At 50.5% G+C, this 26,414-nt stretch overlaps 10 protein-coding genes and 1 non-coding gene across 11 annotated transcripts; 4 read left to right on the forward strand and 7 right to left on the reverse strand.

Annotated features, from left to right (window-relative positions):
• Nucleotides 1-205: 205 nt before the first annotated feature.
• AKAW2_20376A (uncharacterized protein) lies at nt 206-1,500 on the reverse strand (the record flags this gene model as incomplete). Its single annotated transcript, XM_041685082.1, has 3 exons — nt 206-1,149; nt 1,203-1,239; nt 1,291-1,500. 3 exons carry the CDS (start codon nt 1,498-1,500, stop codon nt 206-208), a joined length of 1,191 nt encoding a protein of 396 aa, XP_041539202.1.
• A 2,228-nt stretch (nt 1,501-3,728) lies between these two features.
• AKAW2_20377S (uncharacterized protein) lies at nt 3,729-6,157 on the forward strand (the record flags this gene model as incomplete). The annotated part of the gene is made up of 5 exons (XM_041685083.1): nt 3,729-3,857; nt 3,904-4,144; nt 4,194-4,247; nt 4,295-6,097; nt 6,144-6,157. The coding sequence occupies 5 exons, from the start codon at nt 3,729-3,731 to the stop codon at nt 6,155-6,157; spliced, it is 2,241 nt and encodes a 746-aa protein (XP_041539203.1).
• A 228-nt stretch (nt 6,158-6,385) lies between these two features.
• On the reverse strand, nt 6,386-7,588 carry AKAW2_20378A (uncharacterized protein; the record flags this gene model as incomplete). The annotated part of the gene is made up of 1 exon (XM_041685084.1): nt 6,386-7,588. One exon carries the CDS (start codon nt 7,586-7,588, stop codon nt 6,386-6,388), a length of 1,203 nt encoding a protein of 400 aa, XP_041539204.1.
• A 2,586-nt stretch (nt 7,589-10,174) lies between these two features.
• AKAW2_20379S (uncharacterized protein) lies at nt 10,175-10,618 on the forward strand (the record flags this gene model as incomplete). Its single annotated transcript, XM_041685085.1, has 1 exon — nt 10,175-10,618. The coding sequence occupies one exon, from the start codon at nt 10,175-10,177 to the stop codon at nt 10,616-10,618; it is 444 nt and encodes a 147-aa protein (XP_041539205.1).
• A 771-nt stretch (nt 10,619-11,389) lies between these two features.
• On the forward strand, nt 11,390-13,029 carry AKAW2_20380S (uncharacterized protein; the record flags this gene model as incomplete). Its single annotated transcript, XM_041685086.1, has 4 exons — nt 11,390-11,814; nt 11,879-12,489; nt 12,547-12,793; nt 12,852-13,029. 4 exons carry the CDS (start codon nt 11,390-11,392, stop codon nt 13,027-13,029), a joined length of 1,461 nt encoding a protein of 486 aa, XP_041539206.1.
• A 703-nt stretch (nt 13,030-13,732) lies between these two features.
• AKAW2_t20009S lies at nt 13,733-13,804 on the forward strand. Its single transcript has one exon. It is a non-coding gene; the product is annotated as a tRNA-Ala (tRNA).
• A 639-nt stretch (nt 13,805-14,443) lies between these two features.
• On the reverse strand, nt 14,444-16,667 carry AKAW2_20381A (uncharacterized protein; the record flags this gene model as incomplete). The annotated part of the gene is made up of 3 exons (XM_041685087.1): nt 14,444-16,045; nt 16,092-16,564; nt 16,613-16,667. 3 exons carry the CDS (start codon nt 16,665-16,667, stop codon nt 14,444-14,446), a joined length of 2,130 nt encoding a protein of 709 aa, XP_041539207.1.
• Nucleotides 16,668-17,466: 799 nt separating this feature from the next.
• Nucleotides 17,467-17,913, reverse strand: AKAW2_20382A (uncharacterized protein; the record flags this gene model as incomplete). Its single annotated transcript, XM_041685088.1, has 1 exon — nt 17,467-17,913. One exon carries the CDS (start codon nt 17,911-17,913, stop codon nt 17,467-17,469), a length of 447 nt encoding a protein of 148 aa, XP_041539208.1.
• A 294-nt stretch (nt 17,914-18,207) lies between these two features.
• AKAW2_20383A (uncharacterized protein) lies at nt 18,208-18,723 on the reverse strand (the record flags this gene model as incomplete). The annotated part of the gene is made up of 1 exon (XM_041685089.1): nt 18,208-18,723. The coding sequence occupies one exon, from the start codon at nt 18,721-18,723 to the stop codon at nt 18,208-18,210; it is 516 nt and encodes a 171-aa protein (XP_041539209.1).
• A 1,528-nt stretch (nt 18,724-20,251) lies between these two features.
• On the reverse strand, nt 20,252-22,090 carry AKAW2_20384A (uncharacterized protein; the record flags this gene model as incomplete). Its single annotated transcript, XM_041685091.1, has 5 exons — nt 20,252-20,428; nt 20,490-21,537; nt 21,591-21,644; nt 21,695-21,741; nt 21,797-22,090. The coding sequence occupies 5 exons, from the start codon at nt 22,088-22,090 to the stop codon at nt 20,252-20,254; spliced, it is 1,620 nt and encodes a 539-aa protein (XP_041539210.1).
• Nucleotides 22,091-23,934: 1,844 nt separating this feature from the next.
• On the reverse strand, nt 23,935-25,081 carry AKAW2_20385A (magnesium transporter CorA family protein; the record flags this gene model as incomplete). Its single annotated transcript, XM_041685092.1, has 2 exons — nt 23,935-24,520; nt 24,576-25,081. 2 exons carry the CDS (start codon nt 25,079-25,081, stop codon nt 23,935-23,937), a joined length of 1,092 nt encoding a protein of 363 aa, XP_041539211.1.
• Nucleotides 25,082-26,414: the final 1,333 nt, after the last annotated feature.

Here is a 26,414-nt window from a genome sequence, read left to right on the forward strand (position 1 = left end):
GAATCTAAATTTCCTGGGCAGACTGCGAAGCTAGTATTCACTCATCTTGACTCACAATGATAACCATAAATTCTATACTGAGAGCCCTCCATGTGAGTAATGACATAATGACCCCCAGAAACTCTGATGCGAACCAAAGAACTAAAAATGAGCATATCCGTAGACCCAAGTAAATTTATTCAGTGCCAGCACTATCGTACAAAAGTCACACCTCCCCCTCCAACACCTCTCTATACACCTTCAACTCAACCACACTACCAGCCTGCCTATCCAGAAGATCCCTCTCCGTATCATTTGACCCCCTCTCACCCCCTTCATTCTTTACCCCCCTTGCTTCCCCATCAACAGTATTGGCTCTCATCCTAGTACTAACATGAACCCCCACACCCCCCTCCTTCACCCACTTCCAACTCCAACTCCGACTCCTCCCAACACTCCAACTCCACGACCCCACCCCACTCCCACTCCCACTTCCCCCCTTCCTGCCCCCACCACACCCCACACTCCTCACAAAAACATTAACCCCGGGTAAACACGAACACCCCACGGCAACATCCACCTCCAACATCGCCAACACCCAACAATACCAAACATCCCAACTTGCATCATAACTGACATAAAACATCCTATAAAGAAACCACACCCGCACCCCCGCCACAACAGCAGCCAAATACCCCAACCCAAACACCACCCCATTAAGCAATACCTTCTGCCTCAATCTCATCTGCAAGCCCCAACACAACACAGCAGGTAGCGTCGTGGCCACGATATCCTGCACGAGACTTATAAATGTCGCTGCAATGAGATGAGCAGGTTCGTTGTAGCACGTGTATTTGTGCGTGGCGGTATACTCCGGGTCGACTTCCATCCAGTAGGCCGAGAAGGGACGACAGGCGACCCAGATTACGATGAAGAAGGCGAGCGTGTAGGCTGCTACGCTGGCGATGCTGATGTAGATGATGTTGAGGAAGCGAGGGGAGATAGTGGTACGGTGGCCCATGCGCCGGTAAAAGAGAAGGACCGAGATCTTGGTGAAGCATGAGGAGAGGATGTAGAAAAGTTCTTGTGCGATGGCAAGTTTGCGCGATTGGAGGAGTTGAGGGAGTGTGTTGTCCCATACGTGGTGGTTTTCGCCGTAGATGTAAGCTCCTGGGCGGTTGGTTAGTGGGGTGAGTTGGTGGGAGAGTTGGTGTTGGTAGTACCGAGGGGGAAGCTGATGTTGAGGCCTATGGCTGGGATCTAGAGGTTGTTAGAAGGTATTGGGTTGTGATAGGAGAGGAGTTGTCTTACTAGTGCTAATGCGATGAATATGTCGTCTAGTTTACCTTGTCGCTGAATCACGCAGCGAGCCCATAGTCGAAGTATGACTGCTGTGACTGCGACGGATCCGAAGATAACTGGGAGCACAATGGACGCTGCTCCATGGGTTTCCGGGTTGATGGTGTTGCGCGCAGGCCATGATTCCATGACCGAAAGCGGTGGATGCAGGCCCCCTGGCATGGTGAAGGAATGAATAGAGCTGACAGGATGATGACCTGCAGTCAAACTCTACGTGCAGCAAACCAGGAACCGCATCCTTTACATACCTGCCACAGCAAGCATAATCTGAGCTCCAGTGTCTGTAAATTTAGCTCAACGCGCAAAAAGATGAGATCCACAAAACAAGGCTCCCTATTATGGATACAAGCAGGAAATGACACGAACAAATTCTCCGAATCAATATAACCATGACACCAATGACTAGATGGAGCCAATAAGGCCCCGAAGCTCAAAAATGGGACAGCCCGTTGTGGGGCGGCAATCCTAAATTGGCCGTCGATCTGGGGCGTTTCATGGTGAAACGCCCACACAAAGAAGAGCTGGTGGTCCTGGCACCTGTCAACTGGATTAGCTTGCAGGTGGGTGTCACAGTGGCGTGAGGGCAGTGGACGTATCAATATTTCATCCCGGCTTGTGGTCTCCAGTCCCGGATTGATTGCACGGGCCGATTCTGACGTTGATGGATCAACAGGCACCTTCGGGATTCACTTTTTACCTTGCTTCTTATGGGAACCCGTCCGCTGACATTATTCGCCGGTTATGGTTCCAGGACGTTGATCAAATCCCGATGTCCACGGTAACTCTAATGGCTTTACCGGCCCTGCTTGGAGCTTGGATCGCACTTTAGTTTCGGCCGAAAGGACGGCTAGGCCCCCGGTAGCATAATCCCAGTCTGAGACTTTGATAGCAGTTACTGAGACTTTGATGGCAGTTAACGAGTTTTCTCTGCTAGCTGTCCGTAATATAATCTAACCCATCGATGGGAGACGGTTCATAATTTTGAGCGGACTTATATTGGCTCCCCACCACTTCCCTCAGTCGGAGTGCCATAGGGCCACCCTTTGAACAGTAGCCTGGATAGAGTCCACTCCGACCGGGCGGCAAACGCGTCAAGTCAAATTTCTGACTGGAAGTGTGGAGCCTTTCGGCATGTTATGGCAGGCCTTGCAGTTATTGCTCCGGACATGACAAGTTATCAGGCAAGGTACCAGGCGAGTCACAACTGCCAAGAACTCTATCACTGAGACATGCTTTACTTGAGTTCTCCTTTGGGCAAGACTAAACCCAGCTGCACATTCTTGGTAATTTTCAACTGGAAAAGGTCGTTCGAGGGTAAAAGTTAACATGGCTGCGCTAGTCCTGCAGGCGCCAGGAGAAAATCCCGACCGTGCCTGTCCGGGACTGCGTGCCATCAGAATGGCATGCATTCATTCCCATCTGCAGCTCGTTGTTCCGCCAATCAGAGCTCATTTTATCTCCATCACCGCCCTATGAATGTCAAACAGTTCACAGCTTCTATGAAGAGTATTGTATCATGATCCTATGAGTACTGTCCGAACACACGCGGATATTAGCCAAGTCTAAGGTCCTCCGTCAATGCGTTGATGGCTGTTATGTCGGAGGCTGCTCCGTGATGAATCAGTCACGCAGCAACATCTGCCCCAAACCTCCTCATAATTAATCTATTCGGCTATTCGGTCCTTTCTCCGGATATATGTCCTCGTCCCTGCATCCACAGAATCAGATCATCCATTACTTCGCAGGTTAAGATTCGTCCGTCTGACCACACAATGCCTTGGTCCGTTCCAGGTCAGGTATAGCATGTCTGTTCGAGTCACTAACGCAGGGCCAGCTGCATGTCACGCATGTGCTAACATGATTGTTTTGTAGAATTGTGCCTGAAGAACAGCTCCGGCAATTGAACCTGCTGGATATATAAGCTTCATGCTCTCCCACATGGATTGATAATCGATCAGTAGCACCAAGGCAATCATCATTCACAATGCGACGTACATTCGCAGCCCTGGTAGCAGGCTACCTGATGGACTCGGTTCAGGCAGCCGCTTCTCAGGAATATACCTGGAAGAATGTAGTCACAGGAGGTATGATTTACTTTTCGGCATAGGGAATGAACAAGCTAAGGTAATCAGGTGGCGGAGGCTTCACGCCGGGCATCGTGTTCAACCCTTCAGCCAAAGGTGTCGCGTATGCTCGCACCGACATCGGCGGTGCATACCGGTTGAACTCGGATGATACATGGACTCCCTTGATGGACTGGGCCAACAACTCCAATTAGTACGTAAGCCCCTCCTACAGTATGCTTGTGCTCACTGTTCAGGCACGACTGGGGCATTGATGCGATCGCGACCGATCCCGTTGATACCGACCGAGTGTATGTTGCAGTGGGGATGTACACTAATGACTGGGATCCCAATGACGGCTCGATCCTGCGGTCAACCGACCAGGGCGATACCTGGGAGGAGACAAAGCTTCCCTTCAAAGTTGGAGGGAACATGCCCGGTCGGGGCGTTGGCGAAGTATGTCCCATGTCTGTTTCTTGCAAGCACACACTGACTACGGCAGCGACTCGCCGTGGACCCGAATGACAACAGCATCTTGTATTTTGGAGCCCGCAGTGGCAATGGCTTGTGGAAGAGCACGGACTATGGCGTGACCTGGTCGAACGTGACTGCCTTTAAGTGGACTGGCACTTATTTTCAAGACTCCAGCTCCACCTACACGTCTGATCCGGTAGGAATTGCCTGGGTCACCTTCGACTCAACCTCGGGGTCTAGTGGCTCTCCGACTCCGCGCATCTTTGTTGGTATGTTAGAGACTTCAGACCCTTCAGGGCAGTTCATTGACAACAACAGGCGTGGTGGACACTGGAGAATCAGTCTTTGTTTCTGAAGATGCTGGTGAAACTTGTAAGCACCTCCAATCTTTTTCCACAAATATCATCTTACAACCACAGGGGCCTGGGTATCCGGAGAGCCATTGTATGGCTTCCTTCCCCACAAAGGCGTTCTGTCACCATCCGAGCACACTCTCTATATCTCCTACTCCAACGGCGCTGGTCCTTACGATGGCACCAATGGCACTGTGCACAAATACAACATCACCAGCGGCACCTGGACCGATATCAGCCCGACCTCCATGGCAGACACCTACTACGGCTATGGTGGACTGGCAGTCGACCTCCAGGTTCCCGGCACTGTCATGGTCGCAGCCCTTAACTGCTGGTGGCCCGATGAGTTAATCTGGCGTAGTACAGATTCAGGAGCAACTTGGTCGCCTATCTGGGCTTGGAATGGCTATCCCAGCATCAACTACTACTATTCGTATGACATCTCCAACGCCCCGTGGCTACAAGACGACACCTCAACGGACGAGTTCCCAGTCCGCGTCGGGTGGATGGTCGAAGCCCTCGCCATTGACCCCTTCGACTCTGACCATTGGCTTTACGGTACTGGTGCGACCATCTACGGTGGTCATGACCTCCAAAACTGGGACAGCTCACACAATGTAACCATCGAATCTCTCGCCGTAGGTATTGAAGAAATGGCTGTCCTTGGTCTCATCACTCCCCCGGGCGGACCTGCCCTTCTCTCTGCGGTCGGCGACGATGGTGGCTTCTACCACACTTCCCTAACCACCGCCCCTTCACAATACTACCACACCCCAACCTACGGGTCAACTAACGGTATCGACTATGCCGGCAACAAGCCCGCCAACATCGTTCGTTCTGGATCCAGTGACTCTGATCCCACCCTCGCCTTATCTTCCAGCTTCGGTGAGTCCTGGTACGCCGACTACGCTGCTTCTTCCTCCACTGCGACCGGCCAAGTCGCCCTCTCCGCAGACGCCGACACTATCCTGCTCATGAATAGCGACGGCGCCTATCGTTCTAAAAGTTCAGCTACTCTCAGCGCAGTCTCTTCTCTCCCCTCTGGAGCTGTCATAGCCTCTGACAAGGCTAATAACACCTACTTCTACGGAGCGTCCGGCTCCTCTTTCTACCTTTCATCTGACACCGCGGCGACCTTTACTGTCACCACCACCCTCGGCAGCAGCACAACCGCCAACGCCATCCGCGCGCATCCCTCCCTTGCTGGTGACGTCTGGGTCAGTACTGACACAGGCCTCTTTCATTCAACCAACTACGGCAAGTCATTCACTCAGATCGGAAGCGGATGCACGGAGGGATGGAGCTTCGGGTTTGGCAAGCCCTCTTCCGATGGTGATTACCCTGTTCTATTCGGCTTCTTCACTGTCGATGGCGTCACAGGTCTCTTCAAAACAGAAGATCAAGGTGTCAATTGGCAGATAATCTCCGACGCCGATCACGGGTTCGGGGCTGCATCGGCGAATGTCGTTAATGGTGATTTGCAGAACTATGGAAGGGTATTTGTCGGCACAAATGGACGGGGCATATTTTATGGTGATCCGAGTGGAAGTCTGCCGAGTGCGACTGCTACTGCATCTAGTGCTTCATCGACGGCGGTGAAGAGTTCAACTTCGACTTCGACTTCTAAGGTAGGTACGAGCACGACTGTTTCGAGTACAAAGAGTACGGTTACAACTATTACTACGAGCAGTATTAAGTCGACGACGTTGACAACGACAACGAAGTCGAGTAGTTCGACTACTTCGGCAACATCGACTGCTACTGCGACGGCGTCAGCGTATGGGCAGTGCGGTGGCAGCGGGTATACGGGAGCGACGCAGTGTCCGAGTGGGTGGACGTGCACGTATGAGAATGAGTTTTATTCGCAGTGTAAGTCATTTCTTGGTATTAGATGCATGGAGACTGACTATTGCAGGTCTGGAAGGTTGAGCAGTTGTAGTAAGGGGGAGGGTTGATAGTAACTGATAACGAAAGTATATTTTGACATAGATACTGAGCGAATCCTTACTCTGAGTTATGCAACTGCTCTTCTTTGTAAGTGTCTAATAGTAAGAATTGCTTATCGATGGCCTAGTATGCGTTAATCTACTGCAATGTGCTGATATGAGGACATTTCCATCCCTTCCATACCATATATATAACTCTCTTAACACACATCTACTCCCTCACCAAACACTCCCTATTCAAATCCTCCTTCCTCACACTCCTAATTCCCCCCAAATGCAACGACAACTGCAAATCACCCAACAAACTCCTCAACACATGCCTTACCCCCTCCTCCCCAGCAATCGCCAACCCATAAACATACGGCCTACCCACCAGCACCATCTTCGCCCCCAACGCTAGCGCCTTCATCACATCCGCACCACACCTCACCCCGGAATCAAACAACACCTCAATCTGCTCCCCCACAGCATCCACAATCCCCGGCAACACCGTCAACGACCCAACTCCGCCATCCATCTGCCTGCCGCCATGATTCGAAACAACAATGCCCTGCATTCCACATTCCACCGCCCTCCTCGCATCCGCCACACTCTGCACCCCCTTTAACACAATCGGGCCCTCCCAGTGCTCCTTCAAAAACGCCAAATCCTCCCACGAATGCGACACCCCGGGGAACACAATCTTCGTCCACTCCGCCGCAGCAGTGCCCTTATCCTCCTCCACCTCCTTTCCATATCTATCCTTAAAATGCCTCCTAAACACCGGATCACTAAATCCCAACTCCACCCCAATGCTATCCGCCCTCAGGAACGGATTATACCCATTATCCATATCTGTCGGCCTCCACCCTAAGATATACGTATCCAATGTGACAACCAACACATCATACCCATTCTTCTTCGCCCGCTCCAACAAACTAACCGTTATATCGTTATGCTCATTCCCAGGCCAGTACAGCTGAAACCACCTCTTCCCATCCGCCCCGTTCGCTTCCGCTACATCCTCAGTAGAGGTCGCTGTCGCCGTGCTCAGCGTATATGGCACATCCAGCTCCGCCGCTGCGCGCGCAACAGCGCGTTCACCCTCCGGGTGGAAGATAGTTTGTACCCCTACGGGGGCGATGGCGATAGGCGAGGAGTAGGTCTTGCCGAAGAGGGTGGTGGATAGATCGGGGAACTTGGCCGAAGGGACCAGTCGGGAAGGTATCACAGACCAGCTCTGGAATGCGGACCGGTTCTTGCGGTCGGTTTCGCCTGTTCCTGCCGACCCGTGCACGTAGCTGAAGCTGTTGGCGGAGAGGCGCTCTCGTGCGAGGTTCTCCCATTCACTGGGGATGAAGGTTATAGCGGGCTTTTGGTCGCGGAGGCCGTGCGCGTACACTTCGGATTGGTAGGCGTAGGGTGAGGGTGACATTTCGCGTTGTGTATTTGTGTTCTGGGGTTTGTGTATGTAAGAGTGTAGGAAGGAGTAAAGGTTGTGGGAGTTTTAAGAAGGGAAAGGAGTTATGAGAGTGTAATTGGGAGATATATGTGTCAAGGGCTGCTGCATTTCAGGTTTTTGACCAGGAGGATTGATATCAGCGATGACGACATGGATGGAGCGGGTGGGGCGGATCCTCAGGCACCGACGATGTGCAGCGGTTCATGTACTGGGTTCAGGGACATTTATCCTGGTAGAATAAGAGCACCATACTGAGCGGCACCATAGAAGGTAGGAGATCTATACTTGTGATATACTAGTCGCGTATGGGCTCGGGTGAGTCCTTGACTTAGGGTCCTGCGGCGGTGCTTCCTAAGAGTAATTTTACCCGTCTGCAGCGCTTGTCTCGACAACCACCTTTTCTCGGCCAGGTTAGGTAAATTATCCAACAACCCATTGGTCATCTCTTGTGGTTGTTATGTTGCCCTGAGTAGATAAGTTCTCGTTTAATGTACAAGGTACTATTGGACCCTTAACACTGAGAGAAGAAATCGCTCCACTATACAAGCCTGGCGGACGGTTAGATTTCTGCATTGGGTATGGGTAAAATAAGGGTTCGTTACCACGAAAGACAGAGGAAATCTACCCTTTGCTGAGCCCATTATCATCAGCACAATATAGGATGTCCTTGCTTTCCTATTCGAGTACACTGGTATCTCCTCCTCCATGGTAGGATGTCCATCCCCTTCGAACCGATGAATTCTGAGGACATCTGCCACTGCATTGGTTGTGGAGCGGTCAACGCTGTCAACAACACAACCACTATCATCCCATGAAAGGATCACACTGGTGCCAAACAGACCCTCTTAACTCCATCAACGAGATAGCCAAATAGCCAGCAGGAGAGTCCGGATGGTCCGTGGCACAGTGGGGCGATGTGGATCATCCGTGACTTGGCTCAAAGTTTTGATGCTCTAGAACGCCACTGGTGATCCACCCGTTAAGACTTTGTCTAGGCCTTCGATGTCCCATTTATCGCCCTCTCCCATCCTTCAGCCTTCTAGACTCTGGTAAACAAAGCCCTCACCGCCACCTCAACCTTATCTTTGCTACTTATTGTACCTCTCAGCTCCTACTAGCTGGAGATATCCACATCGCCGCTGCCGTCCAGGTGCCTTCCGCCCGTGTCCGGTCCGCTGCCCCGTTAGGGTATGGTGCCTTGACGAGAGCGTGGTGGAGATGGAGCCAGAGGCAACCAATTGAGCAGTGTGTTCTCGATAGCCAACTGCCAGTTGTTAATCCCTATGTTTACCTTAGTGCCTTGGATAATAGCTATTGACTGACCAGACCTGGTCTATGGAGAACTTACCATACGGTAGATTGCGGGTCCTTGTACGGTCGCTTGGGCATGCTTCAGTTAATAGCGCGCTAGAAGCGGCCATTTTTGCCATAAAATTTTCGTGAGAAAACAGTCACCCACGTCAATGAACAAAAGTATCAGGGACACTCAGGTATATCGGACAATATCAGCCCCAGACAGCAAAAGCAGAAGGCGTAGCTTCCCGCCAAACATCCGGGGCCTGACAGTTCTGCCTAAACGCATACTCCATGATGAAGAATGATCACCAAACATGCATGCAATGAATGGACATAAAAGACATTGATCATCAATCAGACTGTCAGCCCAAGGGAGGACGGGGGTGGGTGACGATTGAGATTAGCGTTTCAGCCATCACACTTATAACCAGATCAAGCATAATTTTGAAGCATGACCTCACAGAAGTGTACGTCACTACCATCCAATTTCGCTTCACTTGCTATAGTATTAAAACTGTCAGCCTGGAGAACCAGCCCTTTCAGTCGTGGTTTGGTGGGGCTTGTGATACACCACATCGAATTATTGGCAAGTCGTCCTGGAAAGTTGGGGGCGCCCCTGGCATTGAAATCCGGGTTGTCTGTCGTCATCTCATTCAAGGGGAATCTGAGACATGGGGATTGTTGGTCAAAACAGGGTTATCTAGGCACCGTTTTCTTGGCCAATTGTTTCGTGGGCAAGTCTGCCGAGGATGGATTCCTGGCGATAACAGAACGATATGGATGGAATTCGACACGCTAGCTGATTTTCATTGCAGTACTTTGGTTGGTTGGTGAGAGAAATCTCTAGCTTCACTATCACCGCTACTATTGATATACTACGCTGACAGATTTTTTTAGTTCTTTCTTATTATTCTTTATGACCCGCCATCCATTCAACGTGGGCCAGTCAATGCGAGATTTACAACCACGCTGTCGAGCTGCATGGATTATATCCTTCAATATCAATAGCTCCATAGCATTACAGTATCAGTAATCAACTAGTGGAGACTGCGATAGCCCGTAGGGTTGTGTTGGTTGTAATGCTTCATTAATATAGTATACAGTTGTGGGTTCAACGGACATGTCGCTCTCTCTTGGCTAAAACGGTTGTTGCTTGAAGTGCATACTACGGGGATCTGCCACCTCTCATTCTGATCTCTCCCCCTCTCAGCCCCTCCAAAGTACTGACAAAAAAGCCACCCTTGCGGGAATCAGTGGGTGATCATGGTGATCATGACGAATCCTCTGCATACTTACCTACCCCTGAGTACGCAATGTGCGGAGATTAACATGGCGGACATCAAAAAGCGGTCGCGCAACAGGGTCCTGATTTTACCGGATGCGGTCAGGGCGGTTAGGGTAATCATTCAGGGCCCGGTGGATTTGTTGTTGTCTCGGCCCGATAGTTTCGGCATTGAAGCTTCTAACTATTTGTCGATCGACCCAACGGGAGCGACGGCTTGGGTCTCGGGATGGAAGGCTAAGGAGAAGAAGAAAAAGCAAGCAAGTAAGCAAGCAAGCAAGCATTGGAAAAAAGGGACCGGATCAGCTTCCCGCCGCACACGGGTTCATCCGGACGGTGATCAGTGGCTAGATAGAGATAGGGGTGCTACAGTAGGGATTCCAGACACTCTCAAACCAAAGGAGCACGCAATCAGGTTTCGCTGACTGGTTGAATAATAATCCATTCCAAATTTTTAGAGGTGTTGTATTTTTTTTTTTTTTTTTTTTTTTTTTTTTTTTTTTTTTCTTTCTAGGCTTAATCCACATCGCCGATCGACTAACAGCTGGTCACACAAGCTTTCCAAGCAATATACTATCCATTCATGGAGGCTTCACAGACCACATGTCAAGCGGCGATCGTGGAGCAGAAAGCATTGGATATCCACCCCGTAAATCCACTATCGATAGCATCGTTGTAACGATCCACTCTGTGGCGAGCATGTGAACAGTTACTCGACTCTGCTGGAGTCGTAACCCCCGTCTGGAAAAGGGAAGAGGAGAAGGATGGGGATGGTAGTGTTATTCAGCAGGGAGGCGAATGAGAAATCACAGACCTGATCCACCAGAGACAATGTGGTCGCACTTCGCACTGCAGGGTGAGACTGGAGGAGACAGATAAGCCAGTAGACTATTAATAAACTAGCGATAATGCGATAAACGCAATGGCAGGGTCAACTGAACTATGCTGGACGCGCAATCGATGAAGAAATGCTGCAACACCAGAAATTAGGGCACGGAGCGCGACCGAAAAAGAAGTGTGGACGGAGAGAAAGTCTATCGATGCCACACCATCACTGCCTTCCCCCAGCTGAGAGAACCCACTTTTTCCTCAGATTCTTTACAGACTTTTTTTCCTTGCGCCCCGCCAATCTACTATTTAAAAAATGACCCGGCTGTCCCTGTCTCGTAGTTCCTCAATTCAGAATCTCTATCAAAATGGCCATCCTCGATCTTTTGCGAGGCCGCCGCGCGCAGGAGCAGCAGCAGCCGCAGCAATTTGACACTGATACTCCCTCCAAATTTCCCCAATTCACTATCTTTTCTCGTCCGGGCTCGTCGTTAGGTGATGACAGTAGCACGCCTTCATCGGGTATTGCCACCCCAATTGAAGAGAAGCAGCTCACGAAGCTGGGACCATGTCCCGAAATTGGTCGTCTGGCCTCGTGGAAAGGCGCCCTCATCCTGCTCGTCACCTCCGGCTCCCAATTCCTCGACAATGTCTTCATGACCAGTGCCAATGTCGCTTTGTCATCTATTCAAGAGAACTTTGACGTGTCGGACACCAATCTCCAATGGATGATCTCCGCATACACCCTTACGTTTGGTGGGTTCTTGCTCCTTGCGGGTGTTCTTTCCGACCGGTATGTACCATGTCCCCTTGAGACAATATCCTTCACCAAGCTAACTATAGACTTTCTCATCCAGGTATGGTCGCAAGTTGATCCTCTGTCTGGGTCTAAGCTGGCTCTCCCTTTGGACCCTGGCCATTGGCTTCGGCCAATCATTCATCCAACTCACAGTCTTCCGCGGTCTGCAGGGCATGGGAGCTGCGCTCACTGTGCCTTCAGCGATCGGAATCATCAGCTCCTACTTCAGTGGGCTTGATCGGACCCGCGCACTGTCCATCTACGCTTCCTCCGGAACTGTGGGGTTCTGCGTGGGTCTTATTTTTGGTGGCTTCCTTACTTCCTCTCTGGGATGGCGATACATCTTCTACTTCATTGTCATCATCACCGGCTCGCTAGGCATCCTGGGTGCGATTGTCCTTCCCAAGGACAACCTTGCTGGCAAGGAAAAGCCCAAGATGGACTATGTCGGCGCCATGCTCTCCACTGCGGGTCTGATTCTCCTCCAATTCGTGCTGTCCAGCGGTGGCTCCTATGGCTGGGGCACACCCTTCATCATTGTCCTTCTGGTGCTGGCCGTTGCCCTGCTGGTGGCTTTTACTCTCTGGGAGAAGTTCATTTCGTACCCACTGATGCCTCTGGGCTTGTGGAAGCTCCCTAACTTTGCTGGTCTGTGGATCGCAGGATTTAGTGAGTCCCTCCACCCCTAATCTTCCTACATGCAGAGAAACTAACAGACCCCTCCAGCCTGCTACGGCAGCTACCAAAACGTCATCTACTACATCGTCCTGATGGCCCAAGAAGTGGACAAGCTGTCTGCCGGCGACACCGCCCTCCGCTTCCTTCCCATGGGAGTGATCGGATTCATCGCCTCCATGGGCACCGGCAAGGCCCTCGAATACGTCAATGGGAAATACACCCTGCTGGCGGGGTTGATCCTCACTGTTCTCGCCCCAGTCCCGAGCGCTATCACATCCAGCCCGGAAACCAGTTTGTACGTGACCCACTCTATCCCCTAAATGAATGAATGCATGCTAATGATTTACATCCAGCTGGGTCAATGTCCTCCCCACCTCCCTGATCAGCATCACTGCCGTCTCCCTCATCTTCGTCACCACCAGCACTGCCATTCTCACTACTGTCCCTGTGCATGTGAAGAGTCTATGTGGTGGAATGGTAAGCTCCATCCCCTATCCCCTTTTTTACATCACAATGGAAGCCCCAAACTAATGAAGAAAATAGCTCAACACAGCCTTCCAAATCGGCTCCGGCGTCGCCCTTGCCATCTCCGCGGCCGTCGCTGAAGAAGTAGACATCAAAAAGGGACATGATCTCGCGCATCAATACCGCACAGGATTGTGGTGCTCTGCCGGTCTAGCTGGTCTAGGCTTGGTTATTGCATTCTTTAGTGTGAGCAGGAGGGGTATTGGGCCGGGTGATAGGGATGATACTGTTTGCGCGATATAAATAGACTTTTCTTCTTCTTTCTCTTCTTTTCTTTTGACTTCGATTCACTTCTCCGACCCCATTATTTGTTTTGCTTTTTGATGATTCCCTTCTTACTGATTTTGATTTGAGATCTGTCATGTTTGGTGTTGGTGAGAGGGTACTTTGCTTGCTTATTTCTTTCTTTTTTCTCCCTAGATGGGATGGGATACAACGGGTTATAGATGGGAAACAGCGGGACGGAAAAGTGGGCTATACATTGTCATTGTTTTCTTGGGATTTGATCTTCATCTTTTCTTCTTGCTAGATGATATGACATGTTATGACTGCTATGATATATAGATAGATAGATGGGCGAATATACATACATACATATATTGATTATTATGAACATCACTTGTTTTTGCTCATTGATCCCAGTGAATAAAAGGGAAAAGTGAATGAGTATCTCCTGAACCATTAGATCAAACAGGAAAGTATCTCAACTGGGGTTGTAGCTCAGTGGTAGAGCGCTCGCTTTGCATGCGAGAGGTCAAGGGTTCGATCCCCTTCAGCTCCATTTTTAGTTTTTTTTTTTTCCCGCACCCCCCTCTCCTCTCAAACTATCTCTGCTACCCACCCATCAAATCTAAGTCAGTTTGACAACATTAAAATTTTGCTTTTTGTGACTCAGTGCGACATATTTCTATTAGTGATATGAAAATAAATAGAGAAGAATAGAGTTTCACCAGAACAAAATCCTGCTTCTGGATCACTTCGCTTACAACTAGTACGGAGTAGATTGCAATGAGAAAAATCTTTAATCTGGGCGGGTCCGGCAGACGGGAGGGAGGGGAACCATTACCCACCTCTCTTCTACCCAGTATCCAGTGATAGTAACTTTCAGGGACTCGTGGGTGACTTGGACCATGAATGGGTGGTTCGGATTCTTGGTTTTGTTTATTAGGGGGATTGAAGTGGCGAATTTTGTGAAAGTCGGACTGGGTGAGGTTTTTGTGGTTGGTTTCTAGGTCTACTTCAGTTGCAGTCGTTCTCGGTACTAGTAATATATATTTTTGCTCCTAAATATCGATACCACTAGAACTGAATGCCCTGTGATGCGCTCTAATAACCATCGACAGACATCATAGTACCACTAGTAGCATTGACTACCAAAGGTCATCAGTAAGAAAAGTACTAGTACTAAGTAATAGTATTTTCACTTCGCACTCCCCCACAACTTAACCTCCCCCATCATCCCTACAAATCCCTCCCCGATCCTCTGCACCGGTGCCTCGATCGCAATGGGCGCCCACACCGAGTACTCCCCATTCACGCCTAGTCTCGCTAGGAATTCCATCTTCTTACCCCCGTCAACAGATAAGAATGTTTTATTTCCCTTTCCGATCAAGCTCACATCCGACCATTTTCCGACCGGGAGACTGTAGTTCAGTGTGTATGGGTTGCCGCCGCTCACAAGGGTGATGTTACTTATGGACCCGTTGCCGTTGAGGAGGGTAGAATCCCTCCCTGAGAATAAAGGTGACGGGTGACTTGTGGAAGGATATACAGAGAAAGAGAGGGTGTAGTCTCTGCCTTTGCTTTGGATAGGGGTGGTGAGGGTGCATGTTTCCGTGAATCTTATGGTTGAGTTAGATGTATTAATGGGACAGCTGTGATTACACGTGGCGTGGTAGTTGTTCCCAGATAAATCTGGAACGGTTGTCCCAGTGATATTGGCGAAATTGTAATGTAGAATCAGATCCGTCTTGCTCGGTACATGACGATCGAGGTTCTGGCCTGGGATCACAGCGTGGAGTGTGTCGAACACATCATCGTATTCATCTTCCAGGATATCACCGCCCCATTGCTTGTCTGCTAGTGCGGGGAGAACGTCACGCCAGGAGTAATACGCCTCGAGATAGGTCGTTGCGTTGGGACCGTAGTCGTTCCAGAGGGCGGCGATATGGCCGAGTACGTAGGGGTTATCTCTTGGAGGGTTATCGGTTGCGTTAGTGGTAGAGAAGATGTTGGGGGCGTAGGGGCCGTTGTTTGCTGGATCACCGTGGAAGACTCGTGTCTTGTTGAGAAACTGCGGGTAGCTTCCAGACCATTTTCCGACAATATAGAAGGCGTCGTCGGAGTTCAGGACCGAGTAATTGTTCTTGATGTAGTCAAAGTAGGGGTTGTCTTCGTAAAATTCCCAGTGCTGGATGGTGACGGCTTTGGAGACGTTGGCGCCCTGCGATGGGGTGAAGGTGCCCCAGATGCGGGTGTTTTTGTTGGATTGCTCGGCGATGTACGTGTGCATGTCGTTGACGAAGTCAGTATAGTCGGAGACGTAAGAAGAGGAGTATTCGTCCGCGCCGAGGTGGACGGTTTTGCTGTGGAACCAAGGAAGGAAGATCTTCCAGATTGTTTTCATGGTCGGGATGGTGTCTGGATGGCTGATGTTGAGCATGCTGAGGTCTGTCAGGCCGAGTTCTGGTCGCCATTGCACGATGGCGAGGGCATGACCGGGTGCTTCGATTTCAGGGATGATGGTGACACCACGACGGGCGCATTGGCGCTGGATGTGATCGAATTGGCTGCGCGTGTACGACTCGTTGGCTCGTTTGTTGAGCCCGGATAGGGCGGGGTCGTCGGACCAGGGCCGGAATGCTGCATAGAGATCCAGAGATTCCTGCGTGGAGTAGAGGTCGACGTTGTTGTAGAGATTGTCGCTGAGGTGGAGATGGAACACGTTCTGCTTGAAGAAGGACAGATACGAGCACATTTCGATCAAGAAGTCGGGTGGGTAGTAGTGACGTCCGGCATCGAGCTTATCGGTTAGATGTATGGTTGTGTAGAGGTGTCTGAGGACTTACCATGACGCCTCGTGTTCCCCACCCTGGAGCATCAATTGCAGAGCCTTGAGGGAGATTATGTTTGCTAACCACAGCGGCCTGGATTAGTGAGCGTGTTCCCCACCAAACGCCTAAGGGGCTTGCCCCAGAGATGGCAATTCCATGATTGTCAATGAGCAAGGCATATGCCTCCGCTGTGAAGCGTCCCGCAACATCGCGGAAGTCTGTGTTATTGGAGAGGGTCAGGAAAATTGCATGGTCGCTAGAGGTATTACTGGTGACAAGTGGGAGGTCGATCCCAAGAGAAGAACGAAGGTCCTCTTGAAAGGTCGCGGCAAATTCTTTCAATGTCGGTGGAATCAATGTTTGGCCTTGAGTATCCACAGTACTGGCATGGCGAGCATCCACGACAATCTTGGTGAGTTGTGACAGTGCATAGGTGCTATTATTATCAGCAAAGGGAATAGTGGGGACCGTCACCAGACGGGAGAACCCTGTAATTGTAAGAGACTACATGAGCTATATTATGTCAAGGTGCATACCGCAGATGGTGAAGTCGAGAATAAGACCGACGGTGCCAAGTGCCCTCCACCGCATGATGATGCCTGAATTATTCTTGGAGTCTTAGAATGGGCGTGCGTCCGAATAAATAGTACCCTGGCAGACCCGCATGTAACCTGCAAATACTAGCGAAGTCGTGCAGCACGATAGCAAGGTTGCAGCTCGGCTAGCAGGGTTATATTGACCGTTTCATGCGATCTGGAAACGGTACCTAGAAGAGATCCTTGATTGGTTATGATTGCCTTGTTGAGGGCTAAGTCGGAACCCCGCACGGAGTTGATATGCGCTTCACTCTGATAACCTATGAGGGGTCGGGTTATCATCGGATTGCCCCGACAGATGGATGCAGATCATGTACTAGAGCATACTAGTAGTGTCACCTTCCCCTCTTCATGTAACCTACCGTTGTGCAGAAGATACTGATAGATCGAGATTCTTCAATGGGAGGATGTAACATATAGGCCATGGAAGGTGGGAACCGATAAGCTAAAGCAGCACTGGATATGATGTACTTGCTGATCAGGGTATACGTCAAACTACAAAGCGCATGATTCGATATTGTGAGTAGCATTATCTACGTAGATGTACTGATACGCGATGGAAATAAGAAGTATAGTATAGGAAACTCACAATCGAGTCAATCATTATTCCGGCAACAGCTGAGATGCCTGAAGTGTATATGTGACGTTATAATCCCAGATATCTAGGAATGCGCATATCAGATCAGCAGAAAGCTTCATATATTCGTATCAATATACCAAATCCACCACACCATACCCACATCCCATCCCGGATACAGACAGTCTATCCATCGCATATACACTGGATCTATGTCCTACCCGAACAAAGTGTTGAAATCCTCCTTTTCAGCCTCAACTTCGCGCTCCGAGTCCGCATCACCATCACTTTCCTGCACCTTAACCTTTGCTGGAGGTGATAAACGATGTTTCGGACTCTTCGCTGCATGATGCTGATGCTGATTCTGCTCACTTTCCTTCTTCTCTCCTTGTGACGCCTCTTTCTCCTCAACTTCGAACCCTGAAGCCTTCAAGGTAGCCTTAAGTTGTTCCATTCTTTGGACCAGTTGATCACGCAGTTTTTCGAGCTTGGTTACCTGCAGATCCAGATTATCGGAAATATCGTCCATGTGATCCAACAATGGACTGGTCTGGGAAGATAAGAAGTCGTCGACGTCCTGAGACAGTCCTTTCAGTATTCTCTTCAAATCTTGATCAAGGCAGTCCAGATCCTCGGGGCTAAATGATCTTGATGGGGAAGACATGGTGGTGAGGTTGCTGCTAATGCTGGGGGATGAGTATCGTGAATAAGTGACCAAGTTACACAATATGATCTCTATAACAGAAGATTTAGGAGGAGATAACAATCATATTTATGTTCCTGAAAGACCATCACCTAATATCATCCTAAATCCATAAATACCCCTATCCGCGGAACATTCCAATCACCCCCCAATTTACCAATATCATATCAAACCACCATCCCCAAAACCGAACCCGGAACTTCCCACCAACCTCCAAACCCAACAAAGACCACTGCAATACTACCTACCCACTTACTACTCATCATCCCCCTCCCCGGCATCCAACCCACAAGAAAGTAAACTCTCCGCCTCACTCTCCCCACCACTTCCCACCAAACTCTCGGGATACTCCACGCGACAACAAGCGCAAGCGCACGCACACCCAGACCTACACTCGCACTCACTCCCATCCAGACTCGGATCAATTTCCACCTCCGTCTCGGAATTGCTCTCCTCCTCACTTTCCGTCTCGGACTCGGTACTTCCCTCAGTGTGTGCCTGTTTTCCGTTTTCCTTCTTCTGGACTCCGTTTGGTTTGTCCGGAATGTAAAGTGGTTCCAGTTCCTTTCCATACCCATATGACCACATCGGTCCGGAACATTCGGCATCTGCCTCCACAGCGTCATCGATCACTTTGTCCCATATGTCTCTACACTTGTCCTTCAGGGTCCGGGAACAGCCCTGCTCGGTCATCTTTGACATGTAGATTTTGCGCACTTGGCCGAGTGAGGAGGTCGAGATGCAGGGTTTGCGGGGGTGTTTGTTGGTCATGACGATGGTGGTAGTAGCTTTGGTGGGGTGCGATGGGAGGGATGAATGGAGGTGGTAGGGTCGGAGGCGTGGTGTTGATTTGCGGTTTGCCCCCCTCCTTTTTTTGCCTTTTTTTTTTTTTGGGTTTAGTTCAATGTAGTTGAAGTAGATAGAAGGAAGAAAGAGGCCCTAGAAAGGATCGAAGATGGGAAGAGGGCAAACGTGGCACCTGTGGAGTACGAAAGACTGACGGAGAAAGGAGGATGGGACACGAAACGTCAAAAGGTCGTCAGTTTGAGTTTCTCTGGATTGGGATTGTGTTGCTACCTAACAGGGTGATTGAGGTACCTGTGGTAATTGCTCGGCGATAGTGAATGGGCTAATATTAGTCGTTATAGCGGGTCATTTTACAAGAGAAGGGTGCACGCTCGGGGTAAAAGGAAGATAGAGCTGCGTGAACGGATGCATAGTATTAAAATTTCTCCCGACCACATCTAAAAAACGGAACGCACCACCTCTCCCAAAAACTCACTGGCTCTAGCATACATCTGTAAGCGATGGGCTGAAATCGGGCCAGAATCCCATCGCCGTAGGACAAAGTAGAAGGAAATGGGAACCTCCAACGTCTCACTGTCTCGATGGATGGACGGCTGTTGGCGTAGGCTCGAGTTGCATAGGGCTGAACCGTATCAGGATGGTAGACGTTGGGAATATCATCTATGTCGGATGATACCCCGTCCTATATCGACGTGTCTGGAAAATAAGCATGAAATAGTCGGACTTATCTTCTGGCGTTAGGGCAGGGGCACGTGCGGCAGTATCCGCGGGGGTTCTTGGCGATCAATTTGTCGAACCGTTGATGAACAGGCGCATGGGCATTGGGAGGTCTCCGATTGCCGCGTTGGGTCGTATCCATCATGCCACTCAAGGCTTCAAAGGGCCACAACAAACAAACGAACAAGCAATCTCAACAACAAGCACCAGGTAAAATCATTACTTGCAAGAAATGCAAGAACTTTTGGAACAGTATATACAGAACAACGAGCAAGTCAACAATCTCCCACAACAGGCAGAACCTCATGTGAAGAGAAACCTTCCTACATATGGGCCACTAAACAAATCTCTGGTTGCTGGGGCATCGATCCGATCGGTCCATTGTCGCAAGGGAAATTCGGCACACGCACGGGCTTCGAATTGTCGCTACAGGGCTTCGTTCAACGGAGGTCGCTAAGGGATGGTATCCAAATGGGGGATTAGTAGTCACGTGGCGCAGGGGAAATCCAATACTCGCTGGGATGGCCGGTTGTCGCAAGGGATCCAATGGGTGGGTGAAGGGCTTCGTATGGGGATGTTATGTCGCTGGGTATATAACAGGCGCTGGGTATAGATTGCTGCGGGGCTCGCTTGGGTCGGCATATGGGCTGTCGCTCAAGGGATCGTTTCGTACACGGGCTTGTTGCAGGGGTTCGCTCGGGCATCATGTCGCGGGGGTAGATATAATAATGCGGGTGTGTCGAAGAGCGCCTCGGGCAAACACAATGGCCGTCCATCAGTTCTCTCGTCCGTCCTTATCCGATTTGGCGTCGCCGGGTAGGTTGCTTTCGGAGGCTGAATCTGCTACAACTGCTTCGGTAATAGGGCCATGGTAGAAGCGCTTGCCGCTGATGAACCAGTAAACCAGCGCAAACAGCAAGACAAACACCAAGAACACACAGGCATAGTTCATCTGAGGGAGGGTGATTTGGTCAGCCCAAAGAGAGCACGGGTATGCAATCATTTCCACTTACGTTGTCAGGGGTCACAGGACGGTCCGTGGGAAGTACGAAAATAATGCTGACGAAGAGCGTCCAGAGGCAGGCCCAGGCATTTACAAACTTGCTGAAGATGCCCATGTGCCAAGGTCCGGGTCTGAATTGACCAAACAGCAATTTGCACAGAACGGGGATGCAATAACTCCAGTCAAGAGCGATGGAGCAGAGGGTGAACACGGCATCAACTGCCGTGTAGGAGCCCAGAGCGATAAGATTGATGGCAATGCAGAAGAAAACAGAGATCCAGACCGCATAGAGGGGAGTGCCAGTCATGGGAGATACCTTGACCCAGACGTTGGAAAAGGGAAGCATGCGGTCACGGGAAAAGGCAAAGACAGTTCGGCCTAGCGACTGCATGGCTGTGAAGGTGACAAACTTGATAATGAGCAGAGCAGAAACGGTGAAGAAGATGGCGCCACCCTTGCCAAGGCTGTTATAGAAGATCTGTGCGACTGGCTGTTCCATCTTGGAGTTAAGGATAGCGTTCGGGTCACCCATGCAGAAGCATAGAACGATGTTGAACAGGAAGCCAGCCAGATAAGTGAACAGCATAGCCATTGAAATCGCCCAAGGCGCCTTAATCTCAGGGTTGCTGATCTCCTCGGTAATATGAGCCGTGGCATCATAGTCCGTCATGGTCCAGCTGACTGACAGGAAGCCAAACAGCCAACTGAAACCGATGGGCTGCCAACCAGAGGTCGACTCGACATGAGTGAAGACGTACGAGGCATCGTGTTTGTCGTCGGTCATGACCAGAAGAGCAATAGCACAAGCTACGAGGACGCAGACGTGAAAGATGACATAGAACTTGGTCATCTTTTCCATCCAGTATGTAGACAGAGAGTTAACCAGACCGGTAATGAAGGTCAAAGCAGCCATCACACCAACGGTCGTTGTGGTTTTGATCTCGTAGTTGTCCATTCCCTTGCACATCGAGACAATGGCCAGGAGCATCTGCGCACCGCCATACTCGGATGAGGCCACGCCACAGATCTGGCCAAGAAAGTTCAACCAACCGGTCACCCTAGACAGTATCAACATTCATCCTCTGAAGCAAAATCATCAGTGTATTTATACCAACTGATCGACGGAACCCAATCATGTGGAGCAAGTCTCGAGATCGTAAAGTACCTGTCGCTTGGGGTCAGCAGCCGTCGTCCCGAGCGAACGGTGAAACTTACAGGCCTCCAGAGGTCGGGTAGGCAGATACAAGCTCAGCAACCGAAAGCTGCAATATGTTTCATCAGCCTCCGCACAGCGTATTGTTATATTGGACTACCCACCGCGATACACATGCACCCAGCTCCCGAAACAAGCCAACACCATACCACCGCGCTGCTTCCTCCCGCCTCGAGAGGGTAGGACATGGTGGTCATAATGGTTGCGAACAGACCACTGATACTGACTGCGAACGAAAAAGTGGAGAGATAACCGAACTCTCGCTTGAAGACGGGCTTGTAACCAAACTCTGCGGCGAGTTGAGTGTCGGCCTGATTCGTACCGGCGATGCGGACTTTCTCGAGTTCGGCGCCGTCAGTCTCCATGGCTGGGTTCGCAGCTGCTTTGATGTCTGCCATGATTACTTGTCGATTATGCAGCGTGGTTGAGGCAAAATAGACAGGGCAGGCTGAGTTAGGAGGCGTTAACTGGCAGAAAATAAAGAAAACGAAAAAAAGTTTTAAGAGAAACCGAAAAGATTTTAAAGGTGCATGCAAGGCGTCAGCAACAATAAATTCGGTCTAAGATATATCCGGTTTAGTCCCATATCGGCAAGACCAAGTTGCGCGTCGGTGGGACGAGTTATAACGAAGCTCAATGGTCAAGCGACGCAGCGACCTGGTAAGCTTCGCCGGCGGGTCGTATAGAAGGCCGCTACGGCGAACTGGCGTCCCGGAGTTGCCCCTCTATCTACCTATTCCACGGAGTCGAGGCACAGGAACATGGACAAGTGGACTCGAGTGGATCACCATGACATCCCGTCTGCGATTCCTGGCTGTTTCGCGGGACAGCTTTCCTACACCCAGTTTAGCGGGTGCACCGGACCTTGAATCCAACGCCTCCCCAATGGCCAGCCGTCCCCCGCCGGCGCTCATTTCCCAGAGGCTCTCCTCGTCTATCGGTGCCCCTGATTGGTGTTATCCGTTAGCCACGACGCCACGTGGGACCCCCGATACCGCTGATGTCATCGCACGGGCCTGGGGTCCTCTGGTGACTCGGCTAACATGCCTAGTTTGGTGATAATAGAAGCCATTGGAAAGGCAGAGCAAATTGCATGTGCGCGGTGACTGAGTCGTATGAATCGTGGTTGCGAATTTACGTGATTCTCTCAGGTAACCTTGCTGAGAATAGGGGAGAGACAGAGGCAGTCTAGCGCAGCGAAGGCATTAATCGGGCCGAATGTCTTGGTGGGACACTGTTGGATTACCTAACTGGCTTATCTTGCAGCTGGGAAATGCCATTGGCGGACTCTCCGATAGGAGTGCGTCTTGGCTGCAGTGATGGAAAGGCTTGTCTTACTGGCCAGATAAGGTGTCGGGGCCGTATCTTTCCGATGCTGACAGTGACTGACGGACACAGTAGGGATGAGCATTCTTTGAACCAGCACTCCCCTGTCACGTGCAAGGGTACCGGAACAGGCAAGGTTTTCCAGGATGCCTTGCCAGCCAGCCGTGTGTATAGTCCGGCCATGTTATACCCTTACACTATCCCAACAACAGACTGGTCGATATTGTCTAAGGTTTCATCGACATAGTGTCTGGAAATTATCACTCTATCGGGAAGGATTAGCTATGGTCCCTGATAGAACAGCAGTGCTTATCTGTAATTTTCTGGTCCGCGACCGTGCCTTCGACCCTCAGTTTATCAAGCCCCGACAGTAGTCTGCAGGCCCATTGGTTGATACCAGCAATGAGCAGGTACTCGTATGATCAGCGACCCGGCTAGATCGGTTTGCTTGCCCGTGTTCCGTCTGAAGCGCCTCAACATTTTGCGATGTACTCCACATGGGACGGTCCGTCGTCCCTGGCCAGGAGCGGGGACGGGGAAGCTTGCTGTATGAGACTTTGGTCGGAGATCTCGTAGATAACGAATATCGATTGAGGGATATGGTTATCGATCAGAGATAGCATGAGATGTGATTAGACGATGACAAGTGTCTTGACAGACGATAAATTGGTAACGATGAGTTGATGGCAAGATTATGGATAGAGAGATGAGATGAGGTGGAACTGGCAGGAACTCGGTCACCTGAGACGGCGTGACTTCTACAAACTCCCCAAACCTCTACACGGTCCCCAAACTCATTACTATACGCTAGAACATGTTGTCCGACGGGAGTACTTGCGAATTGCATTTGCCCCAGTTATGCTATCATGGATGATTTGCGACCATATGAAAATAGTGCTAGGACCCGAAACGGTGTCTAGAGCAACCGCAACCTCTTCGCAAGCAAGCAGCAAACCACGACAAATGCACACATGCACCCTATGATACCAAAGAACCATCCAAGATTTTCTACATTCTGTCCAGGCACCTCGACGTTCATACCAAACAACCCAGTGACCATATGCAAGGGCACAAAGATTGTCGCCAGGATGGTCACCTTACTCAAGACTGCATTGACATCGTAACTCAATCGGATATTGTTGACGCTGAGCTGCGCCAAGAAATTCGATTGCGACCGTCCCACAATTTCATCGAAATGGGACAGACTGGTCAACGTGGTCACCAGATGGTCTTGCACATCGCCCAGGTACACTAAAAGATCGCCATCGGGGAACATTGGATTTCTGTCCTTCGCCTGACAACGCTTGACGAAGCCATTCAAGACGTCGTATTTACCGGTCAGGCAGCGGATGAGCTGAGTGATGCTCTTGCGGAGGCTATCGAGTTGAGGAATGAGCGCTTTGACGTCGTCGACGCGGGCGATGAACACTTGATCTTCGATCGCATCGGCTTCACGTTCTGCTGCGCGCATGTACGGTTCGAAATCATCGATGATCTCGTCACTATTATTTGGCCTGTCAGTAGTCGGGAGGATTAGAACGAGAAATAGCGGCGTACATAAGAGCGTAGCAGATCCAATCACTGGATACGAGATGCGTGTCCTGTGTCCGACGGATTCGGTCCCGGACTCGGGCGATGTGGTGACAACCACTGGGTGAAAAGGTCACTGTGGCATTCTTGAACACCAGAATGTAGAACCCTGAGGAGCCGGGGATAGACGATGATGGCTTGAGGCTTCGAGAATTCTTGAGGTCGTCGGTTGGAAGCAAGGTTTGGAAGGAGATTAAGTAGTAGTTCCGAAATGCTTCAATCTTCTCGCGAGGTTCCCTGGTCGCAATGTCCTCTGCCGTCAGAGGGTGGATGGACAATGCCTGGCAGACAGTGCTGACCTCTTCCTCGGTGGCATCGCAGATGTCAACCCACCATGTGTCCGGCTCCAAACCTTTGGTGTCGGCAGACAAGGTAGACTGTTCGATGAGCAGGCCCTCCCAGGTGGACGAGGTGACGACCTGCTGGGTCCGACAGGAAAAGTGGGAAAAACGGTGGAGTCCCTTCGCGTCCATTCTGTGAGTCCAGACTGAGCAGCCACATCAAAGAGGGAAAAAGAGCGACACAAAGCAGATTTGACACAATGTAACCACAAGAAAAACTTAGAAGCCAGAAACGGGCAGAAAAGGCGTACACTCAGCCCATTCTATGAGATAAACGCTTGTTGACTGATCGAACAAGCAAAACGTCAAAGATCGACACGGTTTTCATCCGTGAGCGCCTGGGCCGGAATAGGTAGAAAGCGAGTGATTTATTGTACAAGAGAAAGCAGGAAGAAACAGGACATCCACGTTGCGCAAAGCCAGGGGTCAACTGATATTTCACAGAATCCAGCAGCAGCCTTGTAGGGCTGAGGGAGCGGGCCCCTTTCCCCTCCCGAGGAGCCAATAGTGGAGCCCCCGCGCAAGTTTTTCGGCTGCCCTGCCCAGTCACTTTTCGCATCTGGCGCAACTTGACCCAGCCAGCCCTCCTGGTTGGCCAGCCCGCGAGGACCCCGTGGACAGATTACGGATAGTCGGAAGGCAAGATTTGGTAGGATCATCGGGTTCAGGCAGCATTTTTCACGACGGGCCTTCCTGAATAGGATTAGACAATTCTATCTAAAGATCCAGTGTCTTTGGCGCGGTGCAACGTTTACCCCCGCTGTTGTGGCTCGGACGAGACCCGTTGGGGATGACGATAGCAGGCTGCCACCTTGGCAATGGCGCAAGCAAATGGGATATAACCTTGACATAAGAGCCTTGGCTTGTTTTTCTCACCTTCCAGGATCATGTCTTGATCGTTTTGTTCATCATCGAAGTTTGAAAGCCATCTCGCTCAATACCACAAAGGCCCTTTGTTCGTTGAAAGAAAGAACGCCCACCACTAACTGAGATGTCGTCCACCTCCACTCTCATGTAAGCTGCAGCACGATTGCTAACTAACTTTGCTAGCGAGCTGACCAGATTCCTTACAGATCCGCAGTAGGGGTCGTGTGGAGATATGCCTGGTTTCTGGCGTTTCGTCCATTGGCCATCCTCGTGCTGACGGGTGCAACCATATCCCTTATTCGATCTGGTGTCTCACTTTGCAAGGATATTCCCTCTATGGCCTATGAGATGTAGGTATCTTCTTGACTGGAGATTGCGCTTTCAGCTAATCTTGATGCCCCAGATTCATGTGGTTCACCTCCTAATGTGATGGAAAGGGGATGGGTTAATACGTGTATTACGTACTGGAGCGAAGGTATCTTGGCGTTGATGATTTGTCATGGTTGCATGGTTGCATTGTGTGTCTTATGAAGCGATACTTGCATTGCATATGTACATTGTATTGTTTTTCCTGCCAGCATCTCCTGTTCAAACTATG

Source organism: Aspergillus luchuensis, chromosome 2 (genome assembly GCF_016861625.1).
Source record: "Aspergillus luchuensis IFO 4308 DNA, chromosome 2, nearly complete sequence".
In the NCBI taxonomy this organism is placed as follows: Eukaryota; Fungi; Ascomycota; class Eurotiomycetes; order Eurotiales; family Aspergillaceae; genus Aspergillus; species Aspergillus luchuensis.